The following is a 19,243-nucleotide window of genomic DNA, read 5'->3' on the forward strand; positions in this document are numbered from 1 at the left end:
CAAGCTGGCCTTTTCTGTTGATTTGTCACGCCTCTCGCTCAGATTCTCTGACGACCGATGACCGTAGTGGAGGAGCCAGAGAACTTCTGTGCTCTTGCTTCTTAACAGCAGGGCTGAAGAGGTGGTAACCATAAAATGCCTTCCGCAGCAGTCCTAGACCATAATTGCCCCTGTATTGTATTTATAATTTGCTCAAAGTGTAGCATATTATCTGAAAGTTTTATCAAAACTGGATACAAAGGGAACATACCTTGCTCCCCGACAAAGGACAAATAACCAAGACTCCTTGCTCTTTCACTCATTCAGCTACAGGCCAGGTTCTCTGTGCTGGCTGATGGACAGGTGACAGGGAGGAAGTTGCGAAACTGTAAGGCGGTGTCACCTTTTATCTCTCCTCGCAGCCACATTGATGATTGGATGTTGCCCATGTTTACTGGAATTTTCTCTCTCCCTGATCTGGAGGACTGAGTACAGAACAGGCATCATGTCTCCTCCCGGCGCTCAGAGGCATAGCTAGCTAAGGAAGAGTTAGAACGCTTATATTAACATACCTTCTACATTGTAAACCGAAGGAAGTTTATTTTGACTCCTATCTCAAATCACAACACTCTTTTAAAAATATAAATAACTGTCTCAAAGGTAAAATCCAGAACTTGGAAATCTGGAAGTAATTTATAGAATAAATTAAAAGCCCTCCTCATTGAATACATAAATAATCTTCCAGTGAAATCTTTTTTTATCTTTGTTTTCTTTATGTTGACACTATTACAGATGTCCCACCTCTGCCCAGCCCCCTCACCCCTCCCTCTGGCCATCACCACTTCCAGTGAAATCTTGACTAATTTTTGTACTGGTTTCTAAAGGAATTAGTCTCTACTGAGCCTATGTAAACTAGCTCTTGAGTAGGAAGTTCTGTATTAATATCAAGTGCCGTTTGGTAATCCCTTTTAAAGAGTAAACGTTCATTGTGTTACTTTCATTTCTCTGACATTTTCTTTGGAAGCTTCCTTTCCTGTTTAAAAAATTCCTTAAGTCCACACTGATTTTTTTTTTGTGTGTGTGTGTGTGTGAATCCTTACCCAAGGATATTTTTTCCATTGATTTTTAGAGAGAGTGGAAGGAAGGGAGGGAGGAGTGGGGGAGAGAGAAACATCGATGTGAGAGAGACACATCAATTGGTTGCCTCCCTCACTTACCCTGACTGGGGCCAGGATTCAAACATGCAACCAGGTATGTGCCCTTGACCACGAATCGAACCTGAAACCCTTTGGTCCACCAGCCAACTCCCTGACCACTGAGCCACACTGGCCAGGGCAAGTCCACACTGATTTTTATATGGGAAAGAAAATAAAAGAATGTCAGGGAAGCTCTACACAGCCCTAGAAAGAAGTGTGGAAAGTGAAACCCAGCCTCAGTTCTGAGTGTTCACTGTGTTGTCAGGCAGACACATGCACTCCAAAGCCAGGTAGGTTGCCCCTGGAGCCTCTTGCTTGGAAATAGTTTTTTCTGCTCTGATTCAGCCCAGTGCACAAGCAACAGGACTGTGGTTGGAATGCAAGTCAAACAGGCCAGCATTTTTTTGATAATTTGAAAATGTCAGATTTTAAAGCTACTCAAATTTATATGCTTGCGTTTGGGGAGTGAGATGGTTAAGGGGAGTGAGACAGTCAAGATGTCTAATTAGCTTGTGGTTGCTCTACACTTCTTTCTCTCGCTTCCTAACCCCAGAGTCATGAAGAACTTACATTCTGCCATTTGTTTACTTTCAAAGCATAATTTTCTTGACAGCTGTCTGTTCTCAATAGGTAATAAAGTCAGTGCTGAGCACATAAACATTTAGCACAAGTTTTAAATGAAAAATAGAAGGCTCTATTAATTCCAGATTTGATATACTTAGAATTCAGGAATTAATTTATAGGGAAATGCCATTGTTTTTTATTGATTCCCCTACCTTCCTTTTGTTTGATTTTGTCAGTTTCAGTGTTTTGTTTTTTTGTGTTTTTTTTTTGTTTTATTAATGAGAACAAAGATTTAAGCTACCCTGGAACAGGAATCTTTTAGGGCCCAGGAACTGTCTTTCTCTCTCTCTCTCTCACCTGAGGATATTTTTTCCATTGCTTTTCAGAGAGAGTGGAAGGGGGGGAGAGACAGACAGACAGACAGAGACAGACAGAAAGACAGAGAGACATCGATGTGAGACAGACACATCAATTGGTTGCCTCCCACACGCGGCCCGACTGAGGCCGGAGATCGAACCTGCAACTGAGGTGAGTGCCCTTGGCCAGAAATGAACCCAGGACTGTTCAGTCCAAGGGCCTACACTCTAACCACTGAGCTAAACTGGCGAGGGTGGAAACTCTCTCTGATGGAAATTGGGGAACACTTTATGAAGGAAAGTTTTATTTGTTTCTAAGCTTGTTTGGAAGTTGGTTTTAAAGTCAGGATTCCATTACCAATCTCTATTAGGTGCAATGTAATTCATAATTGTTTGTACTATAATGATGTAACAGATGTACATGATATTGATCACAAATAGTCAAAGAAATTTTTGGACACTCTGTGTAAAACAAGACCCTGAAATTTTAAGTGGTATTAATGATGGCTCAGTTCTCAATTTTATTATTTCCCATAGAGCTGTATTACTCTCAAAGACCCTAAATAAGTCTGTGGCATTTTTCTGTTCTGCCATATCCCTTTTCCATTTTAGGAATTCTAAATGTTTGCACTGAGTCCTGTAACAATAAAGTTTGGATGAGGTTATCTTCCATGTCAGTCATTGTCATTGGTCAGTTAAGAGAAATTTGTGTGCTTCAGCTAAAGTGAACTCTTTGTCAGAACTGTGAAGCAAAGATGGGTGTGTCCAGAAATATTGTCATTCTAGGGTGGTCTAGGGTTTGTTTTTGTTTGAGATAATAGAACATATAAGCCCTAGCCAGTTTGGTTCAGTGGTTAGAGCGTTGGCCCTTGGACTGAAGGGTCCCAGGTTCGATTCTGGCCAAAGGCATGTAACTCAGTTGCAGGCTCAATCCCCAGCCCCAGTCGGGGTATATGTGGGAGGCAACCAATTGATGTTTCTCTCTCACATCTATGTTTCCCTCTCTGTCTGTCTCTCTCTCTCTCCCTTCCACTCTCTCTGAACAGCAATAGAAAAAATATCCTCAAGTGAAGATTTTAAAAAAGCAAACATAGAACATATAATATACAGGTGACCCGTGAACAACACTAGGATTAGGGGCGCCGACCCCCAACCTAGTCGAAAATCAATGTATAACTTTTGACTTGCCCAAAACTTAGTTGTCCTTCGGTATCTGTGGGGGATTGGTTCCAGGACCCCCTGAGGATACCAAAATCTGTGGATGTTCAGATCCTCTATGTAAAATGGTATATAGATCAATGCGTAGTGTCGGCTCTCTGCATCCATGGATTCCCATCCTTGGATCCAAAACAGTTCAGGTGTTTACTGGAAAAAATCGCATGTAAGTGGACCCACGTAGTTTAAACCTGTGTTGTTCAAGTATCAATTGTATATATACATTTTAAAATCAAACAATTAAACAACCACACATATACCAATCACCCATCCACCCTTAAAAATAGGAAATTACCAATGCTTTTTAAGTTCTTCATGGGCCCCTCCATTTCCCCAGAGGGAACTACTATCCAGAATTTTGTTTTTCATTCGTTTTTCTTTAAATTTTTCTCTTAATTTAACCACATATGTATATATTCTAAAACACTGTAGTTGAGCTTGCCTGTTTTTGCCTTTATAATTTAAATATATATATAAACATAAATCAATATATAGAGTTTATCTAGAGGGAGTCTTACTATATGTGCTATTTGTAACTTGTTTTGTTCCCTTAACATTATGTTTATTGGCTGGGTGTGGCTGTAATTTCTTCATTTTCACTGCTGTAGAATATTTCTTTCTGGGAAAATGCCCATGTTGATGGCTAGTTGGGTGGTTTTCATTATATTGTTGCACACAGACCTGTGGGCATTTTTGTACATGTGCCATGGTTTATTAAGAGTTTTACCAGGCTGAGATTCCTAATCCAGAGGGTCTGCACATCACTTTTACTAGATTGGACACATGAGTGCTCAAGCACACTTTTATTTTTCTGAACCATTTGGGTTAGTGCAGGTATCATTGCCTTTCCCACCCAGTGTGCCTTTCTAAAGCACATGGACATTGTCTCATGTAATCACAGTTTCATTATCTTACTGAGGAAAGTTAGCATTTCATTGTTTACACGAACATTACCTAGTGTACAGTCCACATTCCGATTTCTCCGGTTACCCCAAGAATGTGCTTTCCTTCAACAATTTAATTTTTTTACAGCTGAGGGAATTATAGGGTAAACACCCTTGTATCCATCATCTAGGACAAAAAACTAGAACCTTGCCAGCCACCCCAGAAGCCCCTGAATGTAGCCCACCCCAGTCACAGCCCTCTTCCCCGGTCTAAAAATACCCCTCTTCCTGACTTTTATACTGATAACTCCCTCCTCTTTCTCTGTGGCTTTTTCACCTAAGTATTGATCCCTGTCACTTTAGTCTTGCCTATTATTATTTCTGACTTCATATATCTTTTATGTCTGTTTCTTTTTTCTTCTTTTTGCCTTTTAAGTCACTTTTAATCTACAGGCTCCCCTTCTATTCTTTTATTTTCCTTACAATGAATCTGTTAAAAGAACCTGTCCTGTTGGACCTGTAAAATTTCCAGCAGTTTGGGTTTTGCTAATTGCACACTCAGGGCGCAGTTGACCAAGTTCCTCTCTTCTCTTCTCTGCATTTTCTGCAGATTGGCAGCTGGATCCAGAAGCTGCTTAATCAGGGTTATGTTTGATCCCGTTGACAAGGCAGTAGGTCTATGTAGGCACATACGTCTGGTTTTTTCTTTGCTATTTTGGTGTTAGCGGCTGTTGATGCTCAATGCCTAGACCCATTGGTTCACTGGACTTAGAAAATGGTGTTTTTCTACTTCCATCATTTCATTTTCACATATTAGCTGGAGTACTTTACTAAGGAACCACTTTCCCTCATCTACAGTTTCGTTAGTTACCCAGTTATGGGAAAGACAGGACGAATGCTTGATTTTTAAAAATCTTATTTATCCAGTTATAAAAGTAATGAATTGGTTCCCCCTCACCCTCAGAAGGTCACCAGTTTTTTTAAAATATCATTATGAATTTGTAGATTTAAGCTTTTGGGGTTTGAATGCTTTGTAATTCTTACCCTTATTAAAGTTCAAATTGTCCCATTTTTACCATTAGAAGTTGGCTCTGAGTCTTTTTTTCTAACTTTAAAAAACATGTTTTTATTGATTTTAGAGGGTGGGGCAGAGAGAGAAAAACATCGATGTGAGAGAGGAACATCGATCGGTTGTGTCCTGTATGCTCTCTGACCAGGGATCGAACCCAAAACCTGGGTATGTGCCCCGACTGGGAGTTGAACCGGCAACCTTTCTGTGCACAGGATGCTGCTCCAACTAACTGAGCCACACCAGCCAGGGGAAGCTATTAGTCCTTTTGATGCGACCCAAGTAATCTGTGGTCGTTTCCTCATTTTCTGGTATGACAAAATGGTCCCAGAATTTCTCATTGTTGTTTTAATGGACATTTCCTTGATTACTAGTGAGGTTGAGCATCTTTTCATGGGTTTATTGATTTCTTCTTCTTGAAGTGTCTGTTCATGTCTTTTGGCCATTTTTTTTTTTTTTTTGGCCATTTTTTATATGGGTTGTTTGTCCCTCTCTTAATGATTTATAAAAGTTCTTTATTTTTTCCCTTGATACTAATATTTTTGGTCACATATTTGCAAATGTCTTCTCCCAATTTGAGGCTTGTCTTTTCAGTTTTGGTATCTTTTGATTATCAGAAGTTCTTATGTAATTGCTTTGTTGATTTTTTCCATTATGGTTTTCATTCCTTGACTCTAGGAGCTTAATAAAAGCATGGGACTATTTATTGACTGTCCATTGCTAATTTGAAACTCTTTCAGAATAGTCCCAGTCTGAGTATCAGAGATGGAGGCCAGTTGTAGGTGTTAGGCCCAGGGATCACAGATGGCTCTTTTGGAGTTGTCCTATAATTAGCCAAACACAGCAGTATGTCTCAGTAAATGTCATGTTTAGTTTTTACTAGGTTTTTAAAAGAAGTTACAAGTTACTATTAAAGAATTGTAGAATGACTGTTAGAGTCCAACACTAACTAAAAAGAAAAATCTTAATTCTTTAAAGGGCAGGAAAATATAAGGAAATATATAAACTCGTTACTAACTTGAAAACTGAGTCGAACTTCTGAAGCTGAGTTTTTAATAGTTGTATTCAGGCCCTTGCTGCCTCAGTGGGAATATTAAAGGGAAGCAGAAGCCACCACCCTGTGTAAATATGTCCTGCTTTCTCTTCCTCTATTTGAAATTCTTTAGCCTTCTAAACATACTCCAGTATAGCTATAAGTTATGCTATTTAAATGATTTAAAATAATCATCTTTGAAATAAGCCAGTCACAGGAGAAATATTGCATAATTCCACTTATATGAAGTATCTAAAATCAAACTCAGCAGAAGCTGAGAGTAGAATGGCGGTTGCCAGGGGCTGGGGCAGAGAGAAATGGGGAGTTGTTCAGTGGGTATATAAGATAACTACCTTCTAGAGATCTGCTGTACAACACTATGTCTATAGTTAACACTACTGTATTATGCACTTAAAATTTGTCAGGAGGGTAGATCTTATATTAAGTGTTTTCACCACAATAAAATAAAAACAAAAATAAGAGCCTGGCCGATGTGGCTCAGTGGTTGAGCATTGACCCATGAACCAAGAGGTCACCGGTTCAATTCCTGGTCAGGTCACATGCCTGGGCTGCGGGCTCGATCCCCAGTCAGGGCATGCAGGAGGCAGCCGATCAGTGACTCTCTGTCATCATTGATGTCTCTCTCTCTCTCTCCCTCCCCCTCCCCCTCTCCCTTCCTCTCTGAAATCAATAAAGATATATATTTTTTAAAAGTTTAGTAATCCTGAAAAAAATGATCATCTGTTTTGAAAGGTATACACTTTTGGTATCAGAGAAGGTGGACCTGGAGACCAAGAGAGTGGAATCCACAGTGAGTGTGCCAGGCTCTCTCCCCGCCCCACCTCTTACAAGACTGGAAACCTTTTGCAAACTGCTCCAGAGCTCTGGGAAATCGGGGAAGTAGCTCATGGGGGCCGTTTTGAGGATTAAGTGAGATTAGCCATGTGAGAAACACATAAAATGGACAGACTAGCAAGCTAGCCATGATAGATGTCATATGACACTGCACATTTTCACTTCTGCCTGACAAGATAACATCTGATGGAAAAGGAAGCCATAGGGCTTATCCCCATTAATCAAGAGTCCTCCTATCAATGTTTTAGATTTTTATTACTGCGTAACAAATGACCCCAAACTTACTGGCTGAAAGTAATACAAATTTATTATCTTAGACTCTAGGTCAGAAACCTGGTGCTAAATCAAGGTGTCAGCAGGGCTGCAGTCCCTTCTGGAGGGTCTAGGGGAGAATCCTGCTCATTTAGGTTTTTGACAGAATTCAGTTCCTTGCACTTATAGGCCCAAGATCTGTTTTTCTGTCAGCTGAGGGACTTTCCCCAGCTTCTAGAGGTTGCACAATTCCTGGGATCATAGCCCTCTTCCTCCATCTTAAAAGCCAATTACTGCAGGTTGAGTCCTTTTTTAAATGATTTTATTGATCTTAGAGAGGAAGGGAGAGGAAGAGAAAGATGGAAACATCAATGAGAGAGAAACATCAATCGGCTGCTGCCTCCTGCACGCCCCATACTGGGGAACAAGCCTGCAACCCAGGCACGTGCCCTGACCAGGAATCAACTGGCAACTTCTTGGTGCATGGGTTGATGCTCAACCACTGAGCCACACCAGCCTCACTTGAGTCCTTTTTATTATAGAGAGGAAGAGAGAGAGAGAAAAATATCGATGTGAGGGAGAAACATCTATTGGTTGCTTTCTGTACGCTTCCTGATGGGATCAAATCTGCAACCTGGGCATGTTCCCTGACTGGAAATTGAACCGGCAGCCTTTCGGTGCATGGGACAACTCTCAACCAACTGAGCCACTCCAGCCAGGCAGGTTGAGTCCTTTTTATTTCCCATTTCTCTGACCCCATCTTCTGCCTCTGTTTTAGACTATAGGAATGTATGTGATTCCATTGGACCCACCCAGATAATCCAAGATAATCTCCCATTGTAAGGTTAGCTGATTAGCAACCTTAATTCCATTACCACCTTAATTCTCCTCTGCCCTATAAAGTAACACAGTCATAGGTTCCAGGATTAGGATGCAGACATCTTGCAGGGGAGGGGGAGCATTATTCTACCTGCCACATTTAGTGAACTGGAATTTCACTGGAGTCTTTAACAGGTCATTTACCCTTTTATTTTTTATTTTTTAAAATTTATCTTTATTGTTGAAAGTATTACAGATATTCCCCCTTTTTCCCCCATTGATCCCCTTCACCCTGAATACACCCTGCTCCCAGGCCTTCACCATGGGTTATGCATATATGCATATAAGTTCTTTGATTAATCTCTCCCTACCCACTCCCCCACTCCTTCCTTCCCACTGAGATTCATCAGTCTGTTCCATGCTTTTATGCCTCTGGATCTATTTTGTTCCTCAGTCTATTTTGTTTATTAGATTCCACATATGAATGAGATCATGTAAAACTGAATCAGGAAGAATCAGAAAACCTGAATAGGCTAATAACAACTGATGAAATTGAAGCAGTAATAAAAAAAACTCCCAGCAAACAAAAGCCCTGGTCCGATGGCTTCACAGGGGAGCTTCCTAATTCTTTAAGTTGTAGGGTTAGATAGTTTACTAAATTTTTTTTTGGCCTTTTGAGGTAGGCCTGCAGTGCTATGAACTTCCCTCTTAGGACTGCTTTCACTGTGTCCCATAGATTTGGGGTTGTTGTGTGTTCATTTTCATTTGTTTTTAGGAAGTTTTTGATTTCTTTCTTAATGGGTTTCTTGTTGGAAACCCATTCATTGTTTAGTAACATGTTATTTATCCTCCATGTGTTTGAATGTTTTTGAGTGTGTTTACTGTAGTTGATTTCTAATTTCATGCTCTTGTGATCTGAGATGCTTGATATGATTTCAATCTTCTTGAATTTGTAGAGACTGGTTTTGTGTCCCAACATATGTGGCTTATCTTTGAGAATGATGCATGTGCACTTGACAATAATGTATATTCTGCAGCTTTGGTGTGAAATGTTCTGTAAATATCAGTTAAATCCATCTGATCTAGTGATTTAGTCACTGTTTCTGTGTTATCTTTTTATCTGGAAGATCTATCCAGTGGAAATCAGTAGTGTGTTAAAGTCCACAACTATGACTCTATTGCTGTTGATCTGTCCCTTAAAGTCCTTAAAGTTATTATGGATAGCTCCTTATTTATTGCCATTTTAATTCTTTATGCCTGTTTCTCTCTCTATTTCTTATTATTACAGCAGTCCCTTTAACATTTCCTGCAATGCTGGTTTGGTGGTGATAAACTCTTTTAGCTTTTTTTTTGTCTGGGAAGCTCTTTATTTCACCATCTATCTTTATTTCACCATGATAGTCTTGCTGGATAAAGTAGTCTTGGTTTCAGATCCTTGTTTTGCATTACCTTGAATACTTCATGGCATTCCCTTCTGGCCTGTAGAGTTTCTGATGAGAAGTCAGCTGACAGCATTATGGGAGCTCCTTTGTAGGTAACAGATTGCTTTTTTCTAGCTTCCTTTAATATTCTCTGTTTTGAACTTTTGGCATTTTAATTATGATGTGTGTGGGTGTGGGCCTCTTTGGGTCCTTCTTGCTTGGGACTCTCTGTGCCTCCTGAATTTGTGTGACTTTTTCCTTCACCAGGTTAGGGAAGTTTTTTGCCATTATTTCTTCAAACAGGTTCTCTAACCCTTGCTTACTTTCTACCTATTCTGGCACTCCTGTGTTGCTAATATTGTTACATTTCATGTTGTCCCATAGCTCCCTTAAACTGTCCTCTGGTTTGTTAATTGCTTTTTCTTTTTGGATCTCTGATTGAGTGATTTTTTTCTACCCCGTCCTCTTAATTCACTGATCCGATCCTCAGCTTCCTCTAATCTGATGTTTATTTCTTCCAATGTATTCTTTGTTTCTGCTGTCATTCTTAATTCCCTTCATAGTTTCCATATCTTTTCTTCATGCTGTTGAGCATTCTTACAATCAGTATTCTGAACTCTGTATCTGATAGATTGCTTATCTCTGTCTCATTTAGCTCTTTTTCTGGAGACTTCTCTTGTTCTTTCATTTGGGGCTTGTTTTTTTGTCTCCCCATTTTGGTGGCCTCTTTGGGTTTGTTTCTATGTATTAGGTAGGCCTGCTAGGAGACTCAGTTTTTTTGGAGGGTCTCTGGTGCAGGCCAATGTCAGACGATGTTTGTGACTAGCCTTGAGTACTCTGTTTGGAGCTATCAACAACCCACGGCTTGAGGTCCTCTCTGTTGGGGCTGGGTGCATTTGGACAGGACCAAGACGCACACCAAAGTCTGCTTTTCCAAGGCCCAGGTCCAGAATCAGATCAGGCAAAAACTCAAAGGACCCTGAAGTCTGCCTCCGGCTGTAGGCTAATTAATCTGATTCTCTTAATGAGCCTCGAGCTATAGAAACTCCTCTGGGTAGGGCGAGAGGTTTTCCAGCAGGGTGGGGCAATCGCTTCCCCCTCTGGCAAAAGCTTCTTGGAAGGTATGGGAGAATGACTCAGCACAGGAATGCAGAGGGGTGCCCTCTGAGCTCTGTCTCCAGAGCCCAAAACCCTGGATTCTCCTCACACTGCTCCAGTCCATTCTTCCCTCCCTCTGCTGGAGCCCAAGGTGAGTGGCTGCACAGGAAACTTTGTGCATTAGCCCTTTAAGAGGGAACCTGTGTTTCCAGCCGTCTCTCCCTGGCAGATAGAAACCCGGCTGCTTTTCACAGCCAGATGTTATGTGGGCACCTTTCTCAGTTCTGGTGCTCTTGGCTGGGAAGCCCAGTGTGGGGTTTAGGCCCCAGAGTCCTCAGTGGGAACCCCCCTGGCTGAGATCTCCCCCGGGACCTTCAGCTGCTGCCTGTGGGAGCCCAGCCAGTGCTCTCGCGCCTCCACACTTCCTACCAGTCTCTGTGCGGTCTCCCCTTTTCCTCCTTGGTTATGAGGGTGTTCCCCAGCTCTTCTGCAGTTGCAGTTGATTATTCAGGGTGATTTTTCTGTATTTTAGTTGTAATTCCTGTTTGGTCCTGGGAGAGTGTCGAGGTAGGTCCACTCCGTCTGCAGCCAGCTTTAATCTCCTCTGTCCTTTTATTTCCTCATCCAAAAAGCTAAAGCAGCCTGCCACCTAGGAAAGATAATGTTTGTTGAGCACTTGCTGTGAACTTGGCCCTGGGCGCCGCCGAACTCTGCCCCTGAAGAGTCCATGAGGAAGGTTCTGTTTTTATCCCAGTTTCCAAATGAGGAAACTGCATTTTGGAAAAGTTAAGTCATTGATCAGAGTAATTCATCTGGCGAGAGACTCAGATAGTTCCGCGGACTGCTGTACGCAGGGTTTGGCTGGAAACCCCTCTTCACATGGCGGCGCATGCTAATTAGAAAGAAATGTTTTGATTAAAACAAACGTTTCAGTTTTGCTAATAAAAATTATCATTCATGTTTGTGGACAAACACGACTTTTCTGCTGTGAGTCTTCTGCTGTAGGGTAGCTCAGTTGACACATAAAACTAACCATCCCAGTGCTGTTTAGTGTACTCCTCTCGCCCTGTGTAGTTCGCTGTGGCAGCCACTAGCTGTTGAGTACTTGAACTGTAGCTAATCGGAATCGAGGTGTGCTATAAGCATAAATCCACACCGCAGCAAATGTAGAAGACACACTAGAAATAAAAAGAGTGTGAACTGTCTCATTATTTTTACATTGGTTATATGTTGAAATAATATTTTAGATATGTTGGGTTAAATAAGTGTATTGATTACTAAAAAACAATGAAACCCGATATGTATTTAAATTAGAGTATAAGGAGAATGATCGAGTTGTAAAATATTTTAAATAAAATTATTTTTCTGAAAATGGCTTGTGCTAAATCACAAACTGTCTTTTGAAGTCAGAAGGTTGTTTTTTCTGAGATCATGGAGGTTTCTGCCAAGAGAGATCTGGTTTGTAGTACAGTGGATGGGCTCAATATTTCTTTAGTGAGATACTTGAAAGTCATGTTTTGTTATACTATAAGTGATATGTAACCAAACAAGAAAATTTTCCTAGCAACAGAGTTGTTTTCCTCAACCAGAAGAATGTTTTTATGTGCCCATTTTCTTAATGTCCAAAAGATAAAAAAGCTTATGATTTTAGCATTGTATATTTTTGAGATTAAGATGCTGGCAAGTATAGATAGTAGAATATATAAGAATGTCACTAGAAATATTTGACAAGCATTATGTTAAGGTAATTCAGACCTAAAGTATGTTTAGCTCGGTAGAGAACCACATAGTTTTTATGACAGACCCAATTGTTGGACATGGTTATCTCACCTCCATGAGCCTCATTTTTTTTTACCCTCACCCAAGGATATTTTTTCCATCACTTTTCAGAGAGAGTGGAAGGGAGAGTGAGAGAGAGACACACACACATTGTTGGTTGCCTCTGGCACACGCCTCAACCGGGGCCGGGGATCGAGCCTGCAACTGAGGTACGTGCCCTTGGCTGGTATCGAACCCGAGACCCTTCAGTCCACAGGCCAACGCTCTAACCACTGAGCCAAACCGGCCAGGGCTCCATAAGGTCTTTTTAACTCCTTTTGTTCTTCATTAATTACATGCCCAAGCTTTTTTCATACAAATGTTTGAATGCCGTGTGTTAGAAGACACTAGGGATATTGTGCCCTCATGAGGCTTATGTATTAGTGAAGGATTCAGACGTGAGTGAAAGATTTACACAGGTCAGGAAGCTCGTGGGTGCTGTGAAGATGAATGAAAGGTTCTTCTCTAAATCAAAGGGCAGCGGGCAGGGGAGAGCCCATCTAAAGGACGAGTAGCATTTAGCCAGGCGGAAATCAGGACTGGTCGGTTAGGTCAAGGGGTACATTTTGTAAAGGTCTCATCCCAGGAATGAGCTTGGCAAGTGGGAAGGGCAATAGCAGGAAGGCCTCTGGGGCTGTGTGTGTGTGTGTGTGTGTGTGTGTGTGAGAGAGAGAGAGAGAGAGAGAGAGAGAAAGTGTCTCAGGAAGAATAGAGTAAGGCACACGGGCAGAGAGTCCTGTAGAACCCTGTTCAGAGCAACAAGTAGGCTGGGTACATATGGCCTTGTTCTCCAGAACTCAGTCTTCAAGTGGATATGGTTTGTAGATAGGGTGACCATGTAATTTATCATCCCAACTAGAATACACTAGAGAGCAAAAGGAGGCGCTATTAATTATGCTAGGACAGTGGGTATAAACCAGTATAACTTGGGCACGCCAGGGTGTTTGATCCCCATGCTCAGAGGCCATTTCTCAACCACTCCAGTAAGCCTGAAGCTGCCTAGAAACCATGCTCGGAACTTACAGGATTAGTCACATGTTTGTGCTTTCTCACCACCCCCCTTCACCCATGGATAGGAGAACCTGCACCAGGTCTAAGCCACAGATCACAGCCCCATTGCCCTCTTAACTGTAGCTTAGTGTTTTTCAGGTTGCCATCTCATGAGAGCTCAGATCCTTGATGTACGTGAAGTCTTACTAACGTGTTTTTAGAATTAAAGTCTTAAAAACATAGAGGAAAGAAAGTAAGGCTTAAACATGTAGCACATAAACTTCGCCCACTAGAAACTTTCCTACATCGCTTCTCATGGATGACATGACCTAATTATATGTTCCCAGATGGCAGTCAGGCAGAATGGGTGTGGTCCGATTATAAGCTCTTTCAGAATAAACATGTTTTGTGATTTGGCCCCTATGGTGGATGATACACAGAGCAGAGCACCTACAGGACGCATCCCCATAGTTATAAAACCTTTAACAATGACCATAGAATGAAGTAGTAAAGGAATCTTTTCACTATTGATTTGATTTTTTTTAACAGAATCAGCTGTTGGCCTGACTTTGTATAGTGAGATTTGATGGAGCTTTATTTCCTGTTCTCCTCTGTGCCTAAGTCACTCTCTGCAGCAGGGCCCTCCAGGAGTCTTAGTAATTCCTTAAGTTTACTGAGAAATGGGTCACTTTGCATTATAATAATATTTAGTGTTTATATCAGCCAAATGCTGAAGACTGGCACTTTGAGGTGTTCTTCTGTTTCTTTAGAAGTTTCACTATTTCTTTTCAAACTGTACTAATATTCTTACTTTTTGTTTTACAAGCCAGGAAATGTGAAGAATTCACCTGGAAATAAGTAGAATACTCCATGTTCTGCCCATTTGAATCAGGTAAAGAATAGGAGAACTCTGTGGTTATTTTTAGCATTGTTAGCACCAGCTAAAATGAGCTGTCTTTAATTAATTTAATTCTATAAATTAATTATAGCAGTTTCAACTTTATATGGAAACATAGGGTCAGGACAATGTTTCATTCCATCTTTAATTTCTGGGTTTAAGTGCCATGACTTATATAATTGTGTTTGTTCCTGAGATTTACCTGGGTTTTTTGGACAAGCCAGAACTTGACAGTTGTGATTTATGATTTCAAACAATTAAAAAAATGCCATTACTTCTTAGGTTTCTTTTTTTCAAACTTCACTATAGTTAGTACACTTGTACTCATCTAATAGTCATTCATTACACATTTGTTGACTGTATGACTGTTGTAGAGAAATTCAAAATTATATAGAGATGTTATTGTAATTGACACAGGGAGCTCATGGTTGTAAGTATTCTGTAAAGATTGAGTAACCTAAGGCTGGAGAAATTTAGGATGATATCAGATGAAGTCAGAAAATGAGTTTTATTTCTTCTGGTCTCATACTCAATTCACTATTTTCATTCATTTGTTTAATATTTACTCATCGAGTACCTACGTACAAAACACTGATTATATTAATATTATTTTGTGTGCATATTAAAAATTGTATGCTAGCCCTTGTGATTTCCTGGTAATTAGACTGTATTGAATTTGGAAACAATCTAAATATTCAACTGCAGGCAAATGGCTCAATCATGGTATATCCATAAAGAGGAATGTTACTATGTTTTAATAATATTTAATTGCATGGGAACATGTACACGATTGTTAAGTGGAGGAAGAACAGGATAGTATGATACTTTTAAAAAAAAATTTTATTGATTGATTTGAGAGAGAGGAAGAGAGAGAAACAGAGAGAGATGAGTTTGTTGTCCCACTTACCCATGCATTCATGGGTTTCTTCCTGTATGTGCCCTGACTGGGGATCAAAGCCACAGTATTGGTATATCCAGACGATGCTCTAACCAACTGAGCTAGGGTGATAGTATGATGCATTTTTAGAAAGGGTAAAGACCGGGAAATACAGCAAAATATTTAAGTAGTTCCTCCTTATCCACAACTTCAGTTTTCATGGTTTCAGTTACTTTTGGTCAACTATGGTCCAAAAATATTAAATGGAAAATTCCAGAAATAAACAATTTACAAATTCTGGGCAGTGTGATGAAATCTTGTGCCATCCTGCTCTGTCCTGCCCGGGACTTGAATCATCCTTTGGTCCTACTTATCTGTGCTGTACCTATAGTACAGTAAGATATTGGAGAGACTATGATCACATAACTTTTATTGCAGTATTTTGTTCTAATTGTTCTATTTTGTTATTGTTCTTGTCAGTCTCTTACTGTGCCTAATGTGTAAATGAAACTTTATCATAGCTATGCATATCTAGGAAAAAGCATAGTATATATAGAGTTCAGTCCTATCCCCAATCTCAGGCATCCACTGGGGGTCTAGGAATGTATCCCCTGCAGATAAGGGGGACTACTGTATATATCTTTTTATATTAGAATTATAGATGATTTTTATATTTTTTCTTTTATATAACTTTCTGTATTTTTAAATTTTCCACAATGAATATGAGTTTTCTTTTATAATAAAACATTTTTATATTAGTGTTACATTTGTTGTAAATTATGGCTGTGATTTAAAATTCATGAAAGCCCCAGGTTTGAGGATTTTCTTTCTCAAGCTCTCTCCCTAATTTTGGAGACCTAGACAATCATATAATCTTTGAATCTGAGAAGGGTCATCTCGCCCAACTCCCAGCCTCAAGTGTGTGTTCCCACTTTTCACCTCCACTGATAGAGAACTCACCTCACAGGGCAGCCATCTTTGGATAGTTCTGATTTTTAGGAAGCTGTTTCTTATACTAAGCAAAAATATGCCTCCTTTTAACTCCTACACAGTGGTCCTGATCCTGCATCAGGGTCCACAGAAAACAAATTCAGATCCGCTTTCACATGACAGCTCTTCATATAGTCACCCCAAGTCAGCAGGTCTCAAATTATGTTATACAAACAAATTACTTGGGGAGCTCGTTAAAAGGCAGAGGCCTAGGCCCCACCCCAGAATCGGCATCTCTGGCGAGTGGGACCAGATGTGCATCCGATGTGCAGTTAGAAGACAGACTAGAGGGCGAGCAGTGAGGAAGATACACTTGTCCTCCAGAGAGTTTTCACTGAATTATCTTTCTGTACAAGGACAATGAGACATGGCATAAAGGGAAACTGTGTGAAAAATATTCTGGGCCAGCCTAGATGGCATGGCTCAGCTGTTGAGCATCGATCTAGGATCCAGGAGATCCTGGTTCGATTTCCAGTCAGGGCACATGCCCTGGTTTCTGGCTCGATCCCCAGTCGGGGGCGTGCAGGAGGCAGCAATGACTCTCATCATTGATGTTTCTCTCTCTCTCCCTCTCCCTTCCTCTCTCTGAAATCAGTAAAAACATATTAAAAATTCTGGGCCAGAGTTCAACTTATACATAGCCTTGATTTCATTATTTTTTTAGATCTTTATTAGAGATGTATTTTTAATTATACAAGTGATATATATTTATGTAAAGAAAATTTTTTAGATAAATAGTTTTAAACTTGCCTTTTCTTCCTTTCCTGGAGGTAATCTCTTAATATTCTGTTACATCATCCCAGCTGGTTTCCCTGTGGGTGAATATGCCTCTATACATGCTTTTGCTTTTTTGACAGAATGCGATCATAGTCCTTATATTATTTTAGGAGAACACTGGAAACTCCATGAGGGCAAATATCACAATAGTATCACACCTGAAGAAATTAACATTAACTCCTTAATATCATCTAATAACCAGACAGTATGCAGACTTCCCTGATTGTCTCATTAATAACCTTTATACTTGGTTTGTTTGAATCAGGATCTAAGCAAGATCAGCTCACTGCATTTGACTGATAGGTCTCTTAAATCCCTTTTAAACTGTAATAGGTCCTTCTCCCTCATTTTTCTCTTGGCGTTTATTTGTTGAAAACCTCAGCTTATTTGTCCTTTAGAATTTCCCATGCTGTGGCTGTGGCTGTGGCTGAGCACATCCATTTAGTGTCATTGTGTTTATCTCTTGGTTCCTCTCTTCTCTGCATTTCCTATAAACTGATGGATCTAAAGGCTTAATCAGATTTAGGTTCAATTGTTTGGTAAGAATACTTCATAGACAGTGCTGTGTTTAACTATATGGAATGAATGAACTTGCCTTTTTTCACTTAATATATTGTGTACATCCTTCCCTGTTGGTACTTGTAGATCTACCTCGTTCCTCCTTTAGCTGCATAATAATTTCCTAGTATGGACTACCATGATCTATAGAATCCTTATTAATATAGGTTGTTTCCAGTTTATAGTAATTTTTTGTTAATTTTCACCCGAGGATATTTTTTCCATTGATTTTTTTAGAGAGAGTGTAAGGGAGTGTGGGAGACACAGAGACACAGAGAGAGAAACATCGATGTGAGAGAGAAACATTGATTGGTTGCCTCCTGCATGCACCTCAACCAGGGATCGAACTGCAACCTGGGTATGTTCCCTGACTGGGAATTGGACCCACCACCTTTTGGTGCACAGGACAACACTCAACCAACTGAGCCATACCGACCAGGGCTAGGCATTTATTTTTTATTTATAAATCCATCCATCAGTTTAATTAGCTCAGGTACACAGCCAGTCAAGAATCTGAATGTAGTATTGATGAAACACAAAACCTTTCTGACATTTAGTTTACCTGTCTGTAAAATGGGAATAATTACACTTTGCTCTTGCTCCTTATGAGCCTCATGGTCATATAATGGTAATGTAAATATTTGTTATGATTTCTCTATGTAAACCTAAAGAATTTTCAAACTGCAAAATTGTAGAGTTGTTTTTATTTTTTCTGGCACAGTTTACTTATTTTTTTTCTTTCAGTTGTAGGTGAACATTGGAAACTCCATACAATAAACCAGTATTTCTACAGAAGAATGGAAGAGAAGTCAGTATTGAATATAGCAACTGGCTTTCTTCTTCAGGAAAACCTAAACTAGGCCTCTTTGTTACCTTGGGTGATGCCACATAACAAAGGGACTAATCTGAAATCTTTTCACCTACAGAATGTACAAGCCTTAGAACTTCTTGTTCTCATGTTGCTATTTATGTACATAATTAAAGTTCCAAGTTAAAAAAAGTCGCTCTGCTTTTTTCTATTCTGATATTATGGAATGACAGTTTAAGTGTATCTAGTGCCTGTGTGTATCTCTGAGTATACATGTATGTGTGTGTGTATATCTGAGTGCATGTGTGCACATGTATGTGGTGTGTGTATGATGTGTGCCTCTGAGTATACATGTATGTGGGGTATGTGTGGTGTGTATGTGGTATGTCTCTGAGTGTATGTATGTGTGACATGTATTGTGTATATCTCTGAATGTACATGTGTTTGTGTGTGTGGGAGTGTGTGTGAAAACCATTAACTCTCCTTAGAGCAGTATCAGCTGGCAATCTGCAGTCTGTGCCCAAAACAGAGTCGAGTCAAGAGCGGCTCTGGAGCCAAGAGACAGCGCTCCGATAGCCAGCACAGGGAACAAAACCTGTAAGTAACAGCCTGCCTGGCACTGATGAGCAGGCATACCAAAGAAAACAGCGATGGGAGCCCGTGTGGTGTTGCCTCGGGCCCGTACAGAGCTCCCACTTCAGTGCCAGTGGGAGAAGCCTAATGAAGTAGGCTTTGTCTTCTGCTGGTGTGGGAACGGGAATGCCCTGTGCTTGTGTGTGGGGGTTC

At 40.3% G+C, this 19,243-nt stretch overlaps 1 protein-coding gene across 1 annotated transcript in view; it reads left to right on the forward strand.

Annotated features, from left to right (window-relative positions):
- The window catches only part of APOO (apolipoprotein O), a 55,647-nt gene extending 36,994 nt beyond the window's left edge, over nt 1-18,653 (forward strand). The window contains exons 8-9 of the mRNA XM_081125082.1: nt 14,376-14,441; nt 18,394-18,653. Coding sequence (XP_080981208.1) covers nt 14,376-14,411 — 36 coding nt within the window. The 3' untranslated portion in view covers nt 14,412-14,441; nt 18,394-18,653. The remainder of the gene's footprint in view (nt 1-14,375; nt 14,442-18,393) is intronic.
- The last annotated feature ends 590 nt before the right edge of the window (nt 18,654-19,243 follow it).

This window comes from Miniopterus schreibersii (assembly GCF_964146895.1).
Source record: "Miniopterus schreibersii genome assembly, chromosome: X".
NCBI lineage: Eukaryota > Metazoa > Chordata > Mammalia > Chiroptera > Miniopteridae > Miniopterus > Miniopterus schreibersii.